Source organism: Nelusetta ayraudi, unplaced genomic scaffold (genome assembly GCF_046127955.1).
Source record: "Nelusetta ayraudi isolate G7.1 ecotype Tasmania unplaced genomic scaffold, CSIRO-AGI_Nayr_v1 ptg000026l, whole genome shotgun sequence".
In the NCBI taxonomy this organism is placed as follows: domain Eukaryota; kingdom Metazoa; phylum Chordata; class Actinopteri; order Tetraodontiformes; family Monacanthidae; genus Nelusetta; species Nelusetta ayraudi.
In genome coordinates, this window is record NW_027466076.1 from 6,508,905 (window position 1) to 6,526,647 (window position 17,743).

Below are 17,743 nucleotides of genomic sequence, written 5' to 3' on the forward strand. Positions count from 1 at the left end.
GGCCGGAACTCCTTCCAGGAAAGAGCGCAGAGAACTATTTTTGTTGGTTTGGTTTGGTTGTGTTTTCACCTGGAAGCTCCCGGACTGCATCTGTAGGGCGCTCGTGTCACCATGGGGGACGTAGTTTCCTCTCACCTGGATGAAAGCAGGCGGGAGAGCATTACAGGTAAGAGGAGGGGAGCGTAAAATGCGCACTGTACTCAAAAACTTAAAGAGCGCTGTAAAATGCGCTGCGACGCAGCATTTATGTCTTATCTACATATTTTACTCACTATGTATGTCGGCTTTGTCGCTCGGTTGATTTGTGGAGGCAATCAGTGTCGCCAGCAGCTGTCACTGTAAATCACACAGCAAGTGAAGCTGTCACACCTGCGCTTCCTGACAAGGGAGACACGAAGACAAAGCAGAAATGGGACGATTTTAATGAGGAAAGAGTGGAGTGGAGAGAAGCCAGCAGGTTTATTCTGAATCACTGAGGCTCCTTCATGATCTCACTGCTGCCCTGCTGAGTTCCCCTCAGTCCTCTCCCTCTGCTGCTGCTGCTCTCACTCTTTTTTTCTTCCTTTTCTACAGACATAATGAGTAGGTTCCCTAAAGCGGAGCGTGTTTGTTTAACTTTGGGACTGGCACATGGCGATTTAGCTCTCAGATTGCTGCAGTCTGTCAACTGTGCAGCTCCTGGGAGTTCCTCCCCCCTCCAACGACGTATCGGCGAGCAGTCGCTGCACTGGCGTCTGAATGCATAACTGCTCTCTGGGTATTAGAACGTGAACACAGATGAAAGCAACCAGGAGGGAGTTCAGGTCGTAGCTGCGTTATAGCTGGAAGGCCACATCTGGAAAGCAACCAACCACTGCACTCCAGGAGTCTAGAGAGCCTCCGGTTTCTATGGTGGCTCTGCCTCTCTCTCTCTCTCACTCACTCTGTGTGTGTGTGTGAGTGTTAGAGCGAGAGAGAGAGAGAGAAACAGACAGAAAAATGCTGCCGACGTGCTTTAAAATAGGAATGGTCATATTTTTAGACGCAGACTTTTCCCCTTTTTTCCCAGTTTGGACTGCAGTCAGAGTAAACACACTGAGCTGCAGTCTGGGCGCTCTGCAGGGCCGGGGGGCGGGGGGGGGGGGGGGGGGGCTGTTTACGGAAAGAGTTCTTTTAAAACAAAAATGTTTCCAACACGCTGCATCGCTGCAACCCAGGGATTGTGTGACGGACGAGGAAGCCCGTCACACAATCCACTGGCGCCCCAGTTCAAACTGACTGGGAGGGGTGGGAGAGCAGAGGAGGACTGGGAGAGCAGGAGGAGGACTGGGAGGGGTGGGAGAGCAGCGCAGGTAGTGACACGTCACATGACTCATGGGCGAAACCACTGTCTGCTGCTGCTCACACACCCATTACATCCACCTTCTGCTCAGCCATTGTCTCCACCACCGCCCGCATTCAAGCACTGTGTGCATGTGTATTGAAGAGTACAGACCAGGCTCAGCATTTTCTTCCCAGTGGGAGTTTTGCTTTAGGTTCACCTCCCATAGGAAACTCCATGACTGTGTGTGAGGAGTACATTCCTTGGAGATGTTGCCCTCCCAAGGAACACACACACACACACACACACACACACACACACACACACACACACACACACACACACACACACACACACACACACACACACACACACACACACACACACACACACACACACACACACACACACACACACGTTGGAGACGTCCTGGTTGAGTTGAGGTCCAGCTGGGATCAGGTCCCCACTCAGAGGGGCCTCTGTGGGGTCGGCGCTGTGTGCAACATGCCGGCACTGCAGCTTGTGGGTGGTCTTTCTTCCTTCAAGCGTGTGGTTGCACCAAATGAGTTCATGCTGGGGAAAATGTGGCCGAACCCTCGATGTGGTTTGATTTCTGGCGCCGCAATCACAACTTGGGAGCGACTTACCTTTTTGACCAAAGCGCTGGAAGATCCTGTTTTTGCAGTGAACTGAACAGAGTACGAGTGGTTGGATTTTAAAAAGGTCATTTGTCAGCAAAATGCAGTTTGCTTGTTGCCTTGGTGGATGAGTTGAAGTGGGTTGGCAGTGTCTGGGTCACTGTCAGAGTTCAACTGCAATCAGTCTGATTACAGTCGCACTGCCGCGGCCTTTACCTGCACTGGAGTCGTCCAGTCACAGTCGGACTAAGGCAATAATTTGGTTTTCTCCAGTGTCATGTAAACGCAGTGAGTATTGTGCCTATGATGACCCCCCCCAGTGTTCCACTGAGCTTGTCCTTGTTTTGCCTCTCGTCCTCTCTCCTCCCTCGCTCCCTCCCTCCGTCCTGTCAGTGTTTTCCTTCCTGCTGTCCCGCTGCAGTGCGACTCCTCCTGCCTCCTGTCACCTTCCTTCCACAAACACACCGTCTGCTGCTGACCCAGCCTCTCTCGCTTCCTCAGCTCGTCCTCCAGCTTCCGCCGCTCCAAAGCTCGCAGTGGGAGTTCTGATTCTGGTTCTTTTAACAAGCTCACAGCCAAGCTGCTTGTGTTTGTTGTCAGTCAGCTGCTCCAGGTTCCAACATTGAGACAGAAGGACATTAGGACCAACTCAAAGCTGAGCTCCACCTCTCAGAGTGCACGATGGTGATTCCAGTTGGGGTAAAACTGTTTTGGAAGGCAGGTGTGCAATAGCGCCACCCAGAGGGCAGGAGGTGAAGGCACAGTGTACAGGGTGAGTGAGGTCCAAGATGATCTTGTGGAGGCTCCGTGCTGTGTCTGATTGAAGGGATGGTGGAGGTGAGCCAGGGATTGTGGAGGTCCAGTTGATGATGCCGTGCTGGAGAAAGAGTCCAGACTGAAGCCAACCACTGAGGTCAGAACACCTTCCACGTCCCAGTGAGTCCACAGCTGAGTGTGACAGCGACAAGCTGGCAACCAGCACTTGGTGCTCTGAGGATCTCCAGCCTCTTGATAGGTGAGGAGCTCCAGCTGTGTGAGGATCTCCAGCCTCTTGATTGGTGATGAGCTCCAGCTGTGTGAGGATCTCCAGCCTCTTGATTGGTGAGGAGCTCCAGCTGTGTGAGGATCTCCAGCCTCTTGATTGGTGAGGAGCTCCAGCTGTGTGAGGATCTCCAGCCTCTTGATATAGGTGAGGAGCAGCTCTCCTGCTGCCTGGAGATCCACGACCAAAAGACAAGGAAAAAAAACAAGCAACAACAGCCAACCAAACCCCTGGCAGCCAATCACTGGCACACTGTCTCCATACGTCTACTACTGCATCAAACTGGGAGCTAGTTGCATCAATGGTTTCAAAATAAAGCACTTGAAAGTACTGAAATCATCCGTTGGCTGTCACTCAACATGGGCTCAGGTTTTTTTACTCACTCACTCGTTATCTTGCTTGTTGACTGACCTGGTTCTTGCTTTCTTGCTCTCCTACTTTTCTCTCTGCAAATCCTCCATGCTGGAGCTCAACAATGTCGGGGCTGAGCCAAAGCCACCACGGAGCCTTTGAAGTTCTCTACAATACACACCAAGACGAGTCTGAACCTGAACTGAGATCACTGAGAGCCTTAATATCAGCTGCTTCTCTGCCAGCACAGCCTCCACAGCCCACTGCACCTTCTTCACTGTCATCCTCAATTCATGCACGTCTCTCTCTCTCTCTCTGTGTGTGTGTGTGTTTGCCTTCCCTAAGCTCGGACCAGGGATGTGATGAAGCGGTTTGGCGACGTGTACGAGCGGCAGTACGCGGTGGCCCTCTTCAACAGCGTCCGCTTCGAGATCGAAGGAGGAGGACGGCCGCAGTCGCAGCTGCTTCACAGAAAGGCCAGTACTGCTGCTGCCATGTGTGTGTACACTGTGTGTGTGTGTCCAAGAAAATCAACAGCATTGATTCAAATTAAATCACCTGCAATCAAGAGAAGGACAGGGTTATAAATCACAGTGATCAGGTCCATGATGAACTTCACAAACAATGATGGTTTGCAAACCGCTTCCACTTATCAGCTCACTGGCCTTGAGTTAGCGCAGCGAGTCAAACTCAAACACTCAGTGGGGCCAAAAGGTCAAACTGGGATAAAGTCTCAACATTGATATTTATTGAAAACATCTTCCTCCGGATAGAACAGAGAACCTGTTTATATGGAGTCCAGTCTTTCTTCAACCTAAACACGAAGCAGAGCAAAGCTCCACACGAGACAATAAATAACTTCATGTTGCACTCACGCAAATCACATTTCAAATGAAAAACTCATACACATCCACAGTGGTGGTGGAATTGATGTGTGACTCCAAATGATTCCAGAGTTACTGCCTGGGGTGGTGGTGGATGGGGGAGGAGAGGGGGGGGGGGGGTTGGTAAATACTGAGAACAAATTTCCCATGCGTTGGTATGTGGCAATTAGTGAGTGGGAGTTTAACCTTTAACTCCCGCTGCTTCTGATTGGCCAGCAGCGCTGGTGGTGACCCTGCTCAAGAGGTCGGCAGAGATTTCTGTTATTTCAAGACGTGATCAATGATGTCACTGCACTTATTCATCAATATTCCCATTTTCTGACAATGCTTGCTAGCTCCAGTTACTGAGATGAATGGTTACGTCACGTTACGTTACGTATTTTATGAATTCTATAGTGCGAACAAACAGATTCCAGCAGAACTTCCTCCTGGAGACGTGCAGTGTGAACGTGGCCCTGGAGGTGGGACTGAAGGCCTCAGTTTGGTGCAGGAGCTCCTCCAGCGGTCCGGTCCTGAGCCCTGGCAGTCTCGTATTCCTCGTCTCTTTGTTTGCCGAGCGAAGCCAAGGTTCCCACTTTTGTTTGCACGTTCAATCGGCGAGGAGGAAGTGGAGCACGTTTCACGCCTGAGCAGAGGCGCTGTTTGGAATTTCTATTGTGGCCGTTTGGTTTTCCCTCCAGCTGGAGAGAGCACGGCAAACACTCACGCAGTGCTCACTGGATCTGTGGTTAATATGTGGCATTGTGCCACCATCCAGTGGAACCACATCGGGCTGGACGCGTCATCGTGTGTTCAGCTTAGACCATAGTGAAGCAGCACTGAGCTGCGATGCTGCTACTGATGGAAGAAGTTGCCAACAGCAGTGAAGTCCGTGGGAGTGATTCTAATTCCAGCTGAAAGACTCTGTGCTTATGCTGATGACTGAGAGCTTTAATTTGGCGTATTATAGATTTTATATCGTATTGTTATTTCTGTTCTCCTTTATTACTGTTCATCATTATACTGCGCAGTGTGTTTTAATTCACCTCTCTTGATGCATTTTATGAACTGTGCTCTATGAATAAAGCTGCCTTGCCTGGAGTTCCTCAGTGGCTGCTGCTTCCTTCTCTTCCTCACTGAACTGCTTCGGTATTTCTCTGGATTTTAGAGCGCAAATCCCCAAACGCTGCCTGCAGCTCGCCATAAACCCTCGTAAACACACACATCACTCACCACAGATCAGAGATGGAAGGCTTGCCAGAGTCGAATGTCAGCCTTGCCCTTGACTCACCAGGTGATGACACCACATGTTTTCCTTGCTGCTGTCCGCGTGGTCCTGCAGGATCCCCTGGCGGGCCGCTCCATCTTCTCCGGGATCCTGTTCCAGTACCTGGAGGATAACCGCAAGTGGAGGAACCGTTTCATCTCCGTGCCAAACAGCTACACTATCAGCTACTATGACAACAAAACGGTGAGGCTGCCGCGACCCGGCCCGGCCCGGCAGAACTTGGTGCTTTGTGAGGCTTCGCAAGTCGAAGCGGATTTGTCAGCGTCTCTGATCTGTGATCTCAGGCTCACGAGCGAGGCCTCCACCCCAAAGGGACCATCAACTGTGCTGGCTACAAGGTCCTGACCTCCTTAGAGGAGTACGTGGAGCTGATGGGCGCCAGCCTGCCAGGTAGGAAGTGCAAATACACAGCGTGGTTCAACAAGTCTGAGTTCCTGCAGCTGTTTTTTTCCCCTGGTTCCACATTTTGCTTGCGAAGTCATTCACTGCCACTGCTCATTGAAACCCCTTCCAAAAATACCAATGAGACCTGAAGAACAACTTTCTGCGCGTTCATTTTCAATCAACACTTAAGGTTCTTACACACCGGCCAAAAGGCCAAGCGACACGAAAAATGCGAATTTTTTGCCAGCAAGTTTTTTCTGTACACACCGAGCACAACGTAAATATACGTATAAAATTCACTAAGTAAATAAAGTTTGGGGTTAGATCAAGCTCAGGTGATAACACGGCGGCGCAGGTGGGAGACACTCAAGGTTTGGTTAAGAAGTTTTTATTTTTCTGACCACATTATTTAAGCTCCTGTTGCTATGAGAGATTTTTTCCTTTTCTTTTGGATGTGCCTATAATTTAGAGAGCTGTCAGAACAGATTTAAACCAAAGAATGAAAGCTATGATTTTTTTAACGTGTGGCGACCGAGAAGTTTTGTTTTACGTGCGTGAAACGAACCGCCGCCTCCTACACCACCAGAAGAGGAGAGGGTGAGTTCAACACCACCATCCAGGAGCTCAAATCTGACCCACTGAAATTTGGCCACTACTTTAGAACAATTGGACCAGCGTTCGCCAAAAAATTCGACACAAGCACAAAAAGAAGCAGCCGCTTTTTGGCTCAGCGAGCATTCGCTGGCGGTGTGGAAGGACCTTCAATCTGCTCTGCTCCACTGGAGTCTGAGATGTTGATGGAAGGTGTGCAGTTTGCTCCAGCAACTCACCCAGCGCTGTGATTGGCTGCAGGTGTGAAGGCCAAGATGGGCAGCGGCCCCTTCATCAAGTGCGCCACCGCGTTCCCCCTCATCCTCTGGCACCCGTACGGCCGCCACCACTACTTCTGCGTGATGACGGAGAAGGAGCAGAAGAAGTGGCTGGCCGTGCTGCAGGACTGCGTCAGGCACAGCAACAACGGTAGGAGCTCTTCCTCTGCCACCGCAGGAGTGTGTGTGTGTGTGTGTGTGTGTGTGTGTGTGTGTGTGTGTGTGTGTGTGTGTGTGTGTGTGTGTGTGTGTGTGTGTGTGTGTGTGTGTGTGTGTGTGCGCGCGCGTGCCATGTGGCTGAGCTGTCAGCTGTGAGCCGCTGCAGGAATGTGTGGCGCTGGCAGCGTCTGACTGTCCTGCCCTCGGCCGCAGCTCACATGTTTTCCGCCGCAGCAGGTTGTTGTTGCGGAAAGACAACATGCGTCACTGGAACCGGTGGGCGGAGCCTCGCTCACTCACTGGGAGGATGGAGGGAGGATGGGATTTACCGGCTGGTCCAGGCCTCCCTTTCCAAATTGCGGCCCTGGCCGCTGTTTCCTGGCGCCGCTCTCGGTGCTGAAAGAGCAAAGAGTCGTCTTTTCAACCTGGAGACGGCGACTTCACTGCAGCCTAACGCACGAGGACAGTGACTGATTCAGCCCGAGTCTCCGAGTTCACTGCTTTTCTAACATTTCACATCGTGACCCTGATGAAACGCTGCTCAGAGCAAAGGGCGAAGGCTTGAAAGGGAATCGCGGTAATACTTTCAGCGAAGGTCTGTTGATTAATGCATGATGGGAACCTTTACAAGGCAAAGCTTTCAAATGATCAACATGCGCTCCCGGACCGACAAGCTGGCGGCCGTGCAGTGATTCACTGGAGCGTCTCAGCTTGAAAGCAGAGTGCTGGTTTCTATTGACAGGTGTATTCATTGATATGATGTGGTGAGAGGTGGTTGAGCAACAACACTGTGGTGCTTGAGATGGAAGGAATTAATAATCAGATCAAACTTCATGTATTTCAGCTGGTGCTGCACCATCTGCGGCCGCACTGAGCAGAGCAACGGGTTCTCATGGACCAGGTGTCTCTCAAAGGCCCCTTGCTGTTCAGTGCAGTGCTTTGTGTGGCAGTTGTGGTTCCTGGGAACTGAGAGTGAAGCTCTGCAGTTCCACACTGCAGACTGGCTGATAACGGCTCACTGACAGCAACACGACTCAGCTTGTTCAGACCCTGCTGGCAACAACAGGTGTTGATGGTTTTTCTTGTTCTTTCTCTGAACTCGGGATAATGGTCTCAGGATGAGGTTGCTTTCATTCCAAGCTGAATTCAAAGCCACAATCGATGCGTCAACGCCTTTCCTGTGCTTTCCTACCTAAATCTTTATTTTCTCCTTTCTATTCTTTCACTGCAATGTAATGCCGACCTGATCGGTGATCAACCTCAGTCAACCAGTGTGTGTGCTGCGGCCAAAGGCTACAGTTACATACACAACATGCTTATACTACAGTTTCTTAAATCTTTGCCTTTTTTTTCTTTTAATTCAGATCATTTTCCATCTTTTTTGCACTGCACAGTTGCACAGTTGCAAAGGTGCAAACTTGTTGGCTTCATTGTGTCACAGGGCCACACACACACACACACACACACACACACACACACACACAAAAGAACAGTTTATGTTTGGTGGTTTATGGAAACAGTCAGTAAATGACTACATGTGCTACGCTACCTTTAGCACCACCTCCACCTGTCTTGATGTGAAAGCTAAAGCGGCGTCATCAAGCACGCCTCAGTAATTGTGGCTCGCAGTGAGGAGTCGGCTTCATGAGTTACACGTGTACAGAAGCCGGCCAGCAGGGCGGCGCTTTCAAACTCGTCCACACCTGGAGAGCCTCAGGAATCTGCAGCCAGGCTTGGTGTGAACAGACTCTTGGAAATGGTCTCAGCCCAGAACCAGAACCAGAACCAGGACGCACTGGAGCGCAAGTCTTCTGTCTTTCTCTCTTCTTTCTCTCCCTCCTGCCGTCCCACACTGGAACATAGTGAGGCTCTGTGTGTATCCAGCTCTCCCCCTCTCTCTCTCTCTCTCTCTCTCTCTCTCTCTCTCTCTCTCCTTCTGTCCCTATCTCTCTCCCTCTCTCCCTCTCTCCCTCTCTCCCCCCCCCACCCCCCCCCCCTCTCTCTCTCTCTCTTTCTCTCTGTCCTCACCTGCTCAGGCACGCTCGGCAGCGCAGCAGAACATTCCAGTGGTGTGAAACAGTCTCCTGCTGTCCCCAGTGGGTCGTGGCTGCCGTCAGTGTCGATTGCTGCTGAGTTTTGTCCTGCTGCTGGAGGGGGCGCTGTTGAAGACTTTAGCTGGGACGGCAGTGAAATGGTTTCAAAGGTGCTGCTCGGTGTGATTGAATGGCTCCTCGCAGTCACAGATGAATGGAGGCCAACTGGAGCCGGAACGATCAGTCGATCAATTGGTTCATTGACTTGAATCGATTGATCGATTGATTCGATTGCTTTTGTTTGCACAGTTTTGCTTTCTGACGGCACACGACACCAGGATTGATTTTTTTTAATGCATCCCAATATTTTACTAATTTTTGCAGTTGTTCATCAAGTTGTATAAAAAAGTATTTTTCACGTTCAGTTTTTTTTTTTTTTAGCTTATTCAAAGATTTGTTTCATGAAATTGAATCTAAGAAAAGAATGGATTGATTGGTACCAAACTAAACCTGAAGCCAGCCGTCCTCTTCAGTTGCTTATTCTCACACTGACATGAATAAACTGCAGATTTAGGCAAGCGGGCGCTGATGCAGGCTGATCGCACAGTGACATGAAAAGTCCAGTGCGGCAGCTTGTGTTCCCACACTTGATGTCCAACCCTTCGACCCAACAGCAATAGTAGTGGGCAGTGAGACGTGGCCGAGATGAACCAGATGCAGATCTGGCGGTTTGGGATGTGCAGACTAGACAGGCGCCTCTAGAATCAAGAGTGAAACTCCACCAGAAACCAAAGTGATGGTCACGCGTGACTTCACACTGGAAAAGGAGAATTGTCCCCAGGAAGTGACAGTGATCGTTGACGAATGCTGATCTCACATGTCCTGACCTGGCCTGACGTCTTCCTCATACCACCGCTGATCAGTTTCATGACTTCCTGTCAGGTGTTGAAACCCTCTGCAGGAACACAAACACTCTCTTTTATCTCCTTCCTGTGTGTTTGTCACTAAAATCCAGATTTTTCTATATTGCACAGTCAATAGACGCCTTTAAATAAGTAGTAGTAGTACTACTAATACCACTTCTACTATTGCTACTACTACCACTACTACCACTACCACTGCTACCACTCCAGCCGTGGTTGCAGTGCTTGGTGTCCCAGCAGGGAGCAGTGGTGGTGGTGGTGGTGGTGGGAGGGTTTTGAATTCATGCGGCCCCTGCGTGAATCAAACCGTCAACATTCCAGCGTTCATTTATGTTGCCACCGCCACACAACCACAACAACACTGTGATGAGGAAGAGAATCAGCAGCAGCTTCTGTCAGTTCCCCACCAGAAACACATGTTGGCGCTCATCAAATGGTTTGCCAGTCAGGACTGCAGGAGCGTGTTCATTCTGCGGTTCCACTGGGTTCCACTGGGTTCCATGCAGCCATATGTGTAAATCTCACTCATGCGGGTCTCTAGGAAGAACAGCTGTGAAGCTGTGGAGACCTGCGGTGGTACTGCAGCCAAGAGTCTGAGCAGAGTCTCTGCACTGGACACCCAGCAGCCACTCACTGCTGCCTTTCACACACGGGAACCAGTTTTTACACCAGCATGCACACTTTGTTTTGTTAATGTGAAGGCCGGGGACTTCCCTGGAGCTGCCGCTGCTGCTGCTGCTGCTGCTGCTGCTGCCGCTGCTGCTGCCGCCGCTGCCGCTGCCGCTGCCGCTGCTGCTGCTGCTGCCGCTGCTGCTGCTGCCGCCGCCGCTGCTGCTGCTCCACCGCCAAAGAGCACAGTGACACAGGCAGAGAGGGCAAATTCCTCAAATAGAGGGACCGTGGTAAACGGTGCCACATGTGTCTTTTACACACACACACACACACACACACACACACACACAGCAATCTGTGCCTGGATCATAGAAGACATGGGTGAGATACTTTTCTTTGTACTATGGTGCTTTTAATTCATTCAAAATATCTGAAAGACTCTTGTTTTATTTTGAAAATCTGCCTTTGAACTGTACTTTTTTTTTTACCCATTTTGACCTCTGATATCATACAGAAAGTCACAGAATATTAAGACTATATTAAAACAAATATTCTGAGCAGCGTGACACGGTGGCGCAGTGGTTAGCGCTGCCGCCTCAAAGCAAGAAGGTCGTGGGTTCGATTCCGGGCCTGGGACCTTTCTGTGTGGAGTTTGCATGTTCTCCCTGTGTCTGCGTGGGTTCTCTCCGGGTTCTCCGGCTTCCTCCCACAGTCCAAAAACATGCATGTGAGGTCAATTGAACACTCTAAATTGTCCGTAGGTGTGCATGTGAGTGTGAATGGTTGTTTGTCTCTATGTGGCCCTGCGATGAACTGGCGACTTGTCCAGGGTGTCACCCTGCCTTCGCCCTAAGACAGCTGGGATAGTGACCCCGTGACCCTGAGCTCGGGACTAAGCGGGTATGGAAAATGAATGAAGGAATGAGGATTCTGAGCAGCTTTGTTGAGGCAAAGGAGGTGAAAATGTTCATGCGACAGTAAAGTGGTTTTTAAACTGCAGCTGCTTTAGTAATGTTAAGAACAAATATTCAATGGATATTTTTGAATATCTGTAAAATAGAAATCACAGCTTGCACCTTTAATTTGCTGGTGAATGAAATCCTCAGAAGAAGAAGCTGTGACCCAGGACTAAGACTCACTACACCTTTAAATACAGCAGCCTGTGTGTGTGTGTGTGTGTGTGTGTGTGTGTGTGTCAGACTGAGCTTTACATCAACTGGCAGAGAACACACTGCTGCTACTGCTGCTGCTGCTGCTGTTGCTGTTGCTGCTGCTGCTGCAGCTGCACTGCAAGACTCTCCTCCCTGCATTTGATCCCCAAACGTGTCTCAGCCAGACAGCCAGCAGGTCTCTCCGGGCCAGTCGAGTTTCTCCAGAAAGCCAAAACACACCAAGTCCTGGGAGTTTCCTGCCAGGCTCTCCTCCTCCTCCTGCTCCACCTCCTCCTCCTCCTACATCTCCTCCTTGCGTCTTGCTCACTTCCTGTCTTTGTCTAGCCAGTCTCAATCAGACAGCCAGAGACAAAACAAATTCAGGGGCGGTGGAGAAACAAATACGGGCGCTCAGTTTGCGTTCGATACGCAGATTAAAGGGCTTGAAACAACACCTCCTCTGGGAGCAGCTGCACCTCCTGGTCTCTCCTGCAAAGCCAGACAGCACGTCCACGTCACGCCTTCTTTGCAATGGCAATGGAACAAAATAACAGCTCATCTTTTATACCTTGCTGCTACGCCACATTAGAAACTTTCCAATAAACAGCAGTTTGATTACTGAGAAAAGTCCTCTGACTGCTCCACTTTGCAGAGGGCTTGTGTTAAAATCAATCAACTTGTATTTTCAAAGCACTAAATCACATCCAAAGGCATCTCAGAGGGCTTTGCACAATCAAGGAAAACCCACTGATCCCTAAAACACACAGTTCTGCTCATGGGAGCCTTGTGATGTCACAAAGAAGGAGCTGCTGCTGCTGAGCAGCGTGCAGCCGCTGGTCATCAGTCTGCTGCTGCACGCAGTCATTTCAGGGGGGTGCAGCCAAATTTGGCTCATGTGTGTTGACACTGTTTTGTGACGCATGTGTGACTCTCTATGCAGAGACCCCCCCCCCCCCCCCCCCCAAACCCCTGCCCCCCCCCACCGGAAAGAGCCAGGCCTCCTGCACTGCCAGTGTATTTTCATGTCTGGGTTGCAGCCACATGAAGAGTGACTTCCTAAAAATAATCTGTGTGTGTGTGTGTGTGTGTGTGTGTGTGTGTGTGTGTGTGTCACTGCAGCAGGATCCTCTGTGGAGCTGCTATTGTCCACCGCTAAACACAGCCACCACATCAAGTCCGGCCTCCTACTTCCTGTTTTGAGGGATGACACAGCCGTGTGTGATGCGGTGGCAGAGGGGAGGGGCAGGTGGTGGTGGTGGGGGGGGGGTGTTGTCCTCCTCACACTCAGACATGATGACCAACCAGCGTTGGCCTCGTTGTTGCTCTCAGCCAGTAAATATCAGTCCAGTCGTCAGCAGGATTCTCAGCTTGGTTTTTGCCATTGTTGCTTGTGAAACACACACAATGACACAATCTCACTGTTTGTTGTTCACTAGTGCAGCTTCTTCAGGGAGGTGACAGTCAGTGGGAAAACGGGGTCTTTTCTAAAGGTTGATGTGGATCTCATCTCCACGTCTTGTCCTTTCCAAGGGCTTGTTAGCGATGATGTAGCTATTTGATAATAGATAGATAATAATAAAAGTAGATATTTGACATGATGATCAATAACAAAGACACCACAGCGTTCCTTTAGGAGGATTCAGTCTGCAGTGACTCTCTGAAGTTGCTTTTACACTGTGTCATGTGCTGTTTGACTAATGACAAGTTCCTCATTACTATTGTCATGATGTCCAAAAAGGAAATCAATGTCATTGCTTGACATCATCAAGCAGGCAGGGGGAGAGAGCAACAAAAGTCTGTGCAGGTTGAGTGAGAGGAGTCGACTAAAACCAGGAGGGCTTCTTCATTCTTGAGGTTCTTCATTGTTGGAGGCAGAGCGGCTGAATGAATCTATTGCGTTTCAAAGTGGTCACCACAGGGCCCTCTTGAATTAACGCCGGCGCCATCCTGTGGCCAAACCAACACAGAGAGCTGAAACCACCTGCAGCTCACTTTAGATGAGTTACACCAACACAGCCGCTGTGCATTTCCTCACAAACGGCAAAGTTCAGCCGCTACCAGTGTGACTGTTACCACACCGCGCACGGTCGGCCTGCAGTCACCCAGCAGCTGCTGCTTCCCCTCTCGCCCCCTGCAGGTCTGTCAGAGGACAACAGCGTTGAGACGCCGGCCTTCACCGACGCTGTCAGGCTGTACAGACAGGACCAGGGCCACTACGGGACCTGGGACATGATGTGTGGAAACCCCCCGCAGGTCAGAGCCTCCGTCAAGCCTCTCTGCAGACTCAGCACTCCACCACATACATTCACTTATAAACGAGTTCTACTTCTATTGAGGAACAATGCGGGCAGGCGTGGCCAAAGTGACCTAAAGAACTCATGGTGGATTCCAGTCACCTCAGCCATGTGTGAAAAACAATTCAACAGCCAATCAGACACTTGAGGGCTTCAGACATACTTAATGAGCAGGTCTATTACATCATAGGCTGGCAAGAACAAAGTGTGCCGCGCTTGGCTGCTGTGTTTACTGTCAAGCCGAGCGCCAGGTTACATTTTCAGCAAGTGTTTTTCTTTCTGAGCTTAATCATCTTAACTAACTCTCAAACACTGTCGCCTCAAAGCATTTTGTTGTGCAGAGCGCGGAAGATGAGCTTGTAAGCTGAACATGGTTCCAAACATCTTCGCTCTCTTCCTTGATAGAAATACAGGCAGAAAGAAGACTGCAGGTACTGCCCAGAAAACTAGAATATCCTGAACAGGTTGTTGTATTTCTGCAATTAAATAAAAGGTGAATGTGACATAATTATATAAAGGAATAATATGCAAATCAATATATTTCAAGTTTTTATTTCTTTGGATTTTGCAGCTTAAAAAACCCCTCAAATTTTATAATAATTTTCTGAGTTTGTGGCTTTGTGGTTTTAATAAGCTGAAAATCTTAATGAGCAAAGTTACAACAAGGAACTGCTTGCATCTTTTATGTTAAATTGCCAAAATAAAACAACTTTTACTTGATATTCTAATGTTTCTGTACTAAATGCGAAGACGTAGCAAAGAGAAGCAGACGTCCCTCTTAACCAAGCTGTCGGCCCGGCCGTCACACTGTCAAGGTTGTTGCTTTTCCCACTGACGGCAGGTTCGACAATGGCCGATTGTAACTGCGATGGTTCGTTTGGAAACGCCGGCCTCACATTTCAACGGCACCTGAATGCGTTCATTGTATGCACTCCCACATTGAGAGCGTTTACGCAAGTCTGTCAGAAGATCCAACCTCTCCATCCCTCCATCCAGCTCAGGCTCAGCGAGGCAGGAAGTCGCAATCCTGGTGCGCTTCCACTTTCATTTCTGGAGCACACACGACCGTCAAAAGACACACTTTTGAAAATGTTGGGTTGTTGGGAGGCCTTTGCCAGGATGGGTTGCCGTTCTGGACTTCCTGGATTCCAGGGGCCCAGGAGCTCAATGTTCTGGTTGTGGGGCACCGCAGCCTCCTGGAGGGCCACGCTGATGGACGACGGAGCCGCTAGACCTCCGCCGATAAAACTTAGGAAAACAGTTGGCAGCAACAGAGGCCCATTAACCACGGGGTGAACGCACGTCCACGGTGAGGAGGCGTCGCCCGGCCGGGCGGGCGCTCACACCCCCTCCAGCTGTTTATTGGGGTCTCGGCTCTGAAAGGCTTCTTTCAGGATCACACAGCAGCTTCTCGCTCTTGACGGCAGTCGCTGTTTTTCAAACGAGTCTCCACGCTTCCTGTCGGTGAGTGCGTTTCCTCCGCTCGCTCACTCTGCAGGTCACATGACTGTGTGACGCCACAATGATGAATGACTGAATGAATGAATATCTCCTTCATGGCAGGATTAGAGGTGATAGTCAAAAGGCTTATTTTGCTCTCTGCCAGTAATGCTGTTTTGTGCACACTAATCTCATCAGGTCCATTTTCTACAGACGATGAGCGCTTTGTGTTTGTCGCCTTCTTGTGGTCGCCATTAATGGTGCGTTTACGTCTCGTAAGCGTCGGTGGCTGCCAGCGAAAGCAGCATCGTGGCTAGCTGGGTGGACGGTGCTAGACAGTGGCCTACAGTTACTGATGAAGATCAACGATTGCTTATTGAAATCGATTCAAGTAGACAGAATTCAGTTTAGGTTGATATTGCTGTAATTTAGTAGCTAGCTAGCGTTACTTTCGCTAGCAGAGAGTTGCGAACCGCCCCTTCAAATACACGACTGTCCAGTCGTATTTGCCAGTGACACGGTTCGTCCCGTGTTGAATGTGGGCGGGGTTTGTCCCGTTTTTCTGACTGGTCTTCAACGTACATTTATTTTCCAAACTCGAGTTTGTTTCCCGGGAGTTTGCGTCCAAAACCGTCATCGACGTAGCTGCAGGCAATACCATGGCGCAACCCATTCACAACAACTACGTACTGGCTGCGTAGCAGCAGGCTATGAATCAGGATGGCTCGTTCTTGTCAGCTTTATTTATCCATTTCATTTGTAAAAAAAAACCAAAAAAAAAACCCATCCATCCTGCACTGTATTGATGTGTAAAATATGTTCAATTCAAAGATTGTAATACAATTTAAACATTATTTCCAATGTCTATTGGTAACAAAGCCGTCTTATTTTAACGCTACTACCACCAGTGCAGTTGAATAGGTCAGAGGTCGTCTCACTCGTCACTCAGGTGTTTCCAGGGGGAAACTCTCCTGCTTTTGTCACGGCCACTGATTCGACCTGAGAACACGTTGACCAATCTGTAGTGAGGCGGTGCGTGCGTCGGCCGTGAGGGCAGTGAAAGCAGCTTTCCTGCCTCCAGCTGTGCTGCTCCATCACCGCCCCCCCCCCCAACCACCCCCCAGGGCACCCAGAGGAAGCAAGGCACTGCACTGTGGCAGTATTTTTAGTTGTCTGGCTTCTCGTCATGGCACAAGGTCACCTGCTGGCACCACAGTGCTGTTTAAAAGCCGGCACGCAGAGACTAATTACAGCTGTTTGTCGCAATAAAATAACAAGTTAGGGTGAATTCACTTTGCTCGCTCCACCTTTGAAGGAAGTCGCTCTTCATCATGAAGACAACATGGGCGTCATCGCTGCTGTGTGTCTATTGCTTTATAAAAGCTCATGTTTACCACTTCAGAAGTACATTATTAATTATACAGTTGAAGAGTTTTGTGACGCTGAATACCGTGTGTGTGTGTGTGTGTGCGTGTGTGTGTGTGTGTGTGTGTGTAGATCTTGGCCAACCTGGTGATGGAAACCCTGCACCCGCAGCTCAGAGATGCTATCGCTCCTCGTCTGAGGGGGAAAATGCAGCAGAGGCAGAGGAACTGGATGCTGGTAACTTACTGTTTTTGCACACACACACCCAGACACACACAGAGAACACGGCTCAGATTAAAATAATGAAATGTTTTGTTTGTTTGTTGCGTTGGCCAGATTTCAGATGCAGTGTACAGGCAGGTGCTCTCTCAGACCAGCAGCCAGTTCAGCGCCCTGGTGGAGGCCTCCCAGGTCCAGAAGGTTCAGCTGGACGCCAGACTGAGAACCGACATGGACCAGATCGTCACGTCTAAAGAACACGTCAGCGGCAAGATCAGAGGTGAGCGGACAGAGTTTAACTGGCTCACTGATCTAAAAGCATCCGGGCCCACATCACTGAAAATGCAGCATTGTCATTGTATTGCCATAGAGTGGACGTCAGCTTGCAGAATGAAGAGTGGTTGATGAAGGGTACTTCTTGCTTACAAACTAACGTCCAAGGTCCAAAGTATTTCCCATGTCAACTGCATCAGTTTCTAATGTTGAACACAGGCAGGACAGCTCACAATCTTTCATCAGCTTCCATCAATAGACTGAGGATCCTATTGAGGAACTAAAGGCTCCTGAGGGAACATTTGAAAACACAACGTTAGCTGCTGTGCTTCATGGTGATCAGCGGTTAGCTGGTGTTAGTCAGGCTTCACTCGCTGTCACTCTTTATCCATGGCAAAGTTGCAGCTGTGACTGCTGTGACAGATGGAAATATTGGCAGCGATGGGGCCGTTCACTTCTTTTCTTCCCATGAGCGTTGTGTGTCGCACTGAGCAGAAGTGGCTGATCTGCATTCCATCAGCCGTGTCTGACTTCACCCA

At 49.8% G+C, this 17,743-nt stretch overlaps 1 protein-coding gene across 1 annotated transcript in view; it reads left to right on the forward strand.

Moving 5' to 3' along the window:
- Positions 1-33: 33 nt before the first annotated feature.
- niban2a (niban apoptosis regulator 2a) overlaps positions 34-17,743 on the forward strand; it is a 24,703-nt gene continuing 6,993 nt past the window's right edge. The window contains exons 1-8 of the mRNA XM_076029362.1: positions 34-166; positions 3,677-3,807; positions 5,537-5,665; positions 5,767-5,872; positions 6,719-6,886; positions 13,751-13,866; positions 16,845-16,949; positions 17,049-17,211. Coding sequence (XP_075885477.1) covers positions 112-166; positions 3,677-3,807; positions 5,537-5,665; positions 5,767-5,872; positions 6,719-6,886; positions 13,751-13,866; positions 16,845-16,949; positions 17,049-17,211 — 973 coding nt within the window. The 5' untranslated portion in view covers positions 34-111. The remainder of the gene's footprint in view (positions 167-3,676; positions 3,808-5,536; positions 5,666-5,766; positions 5,873-6,718; positions 6,887-13,750; positions 13,867-16,844; positions 16,950-17,048; positions 17,212-17,743) is intronic.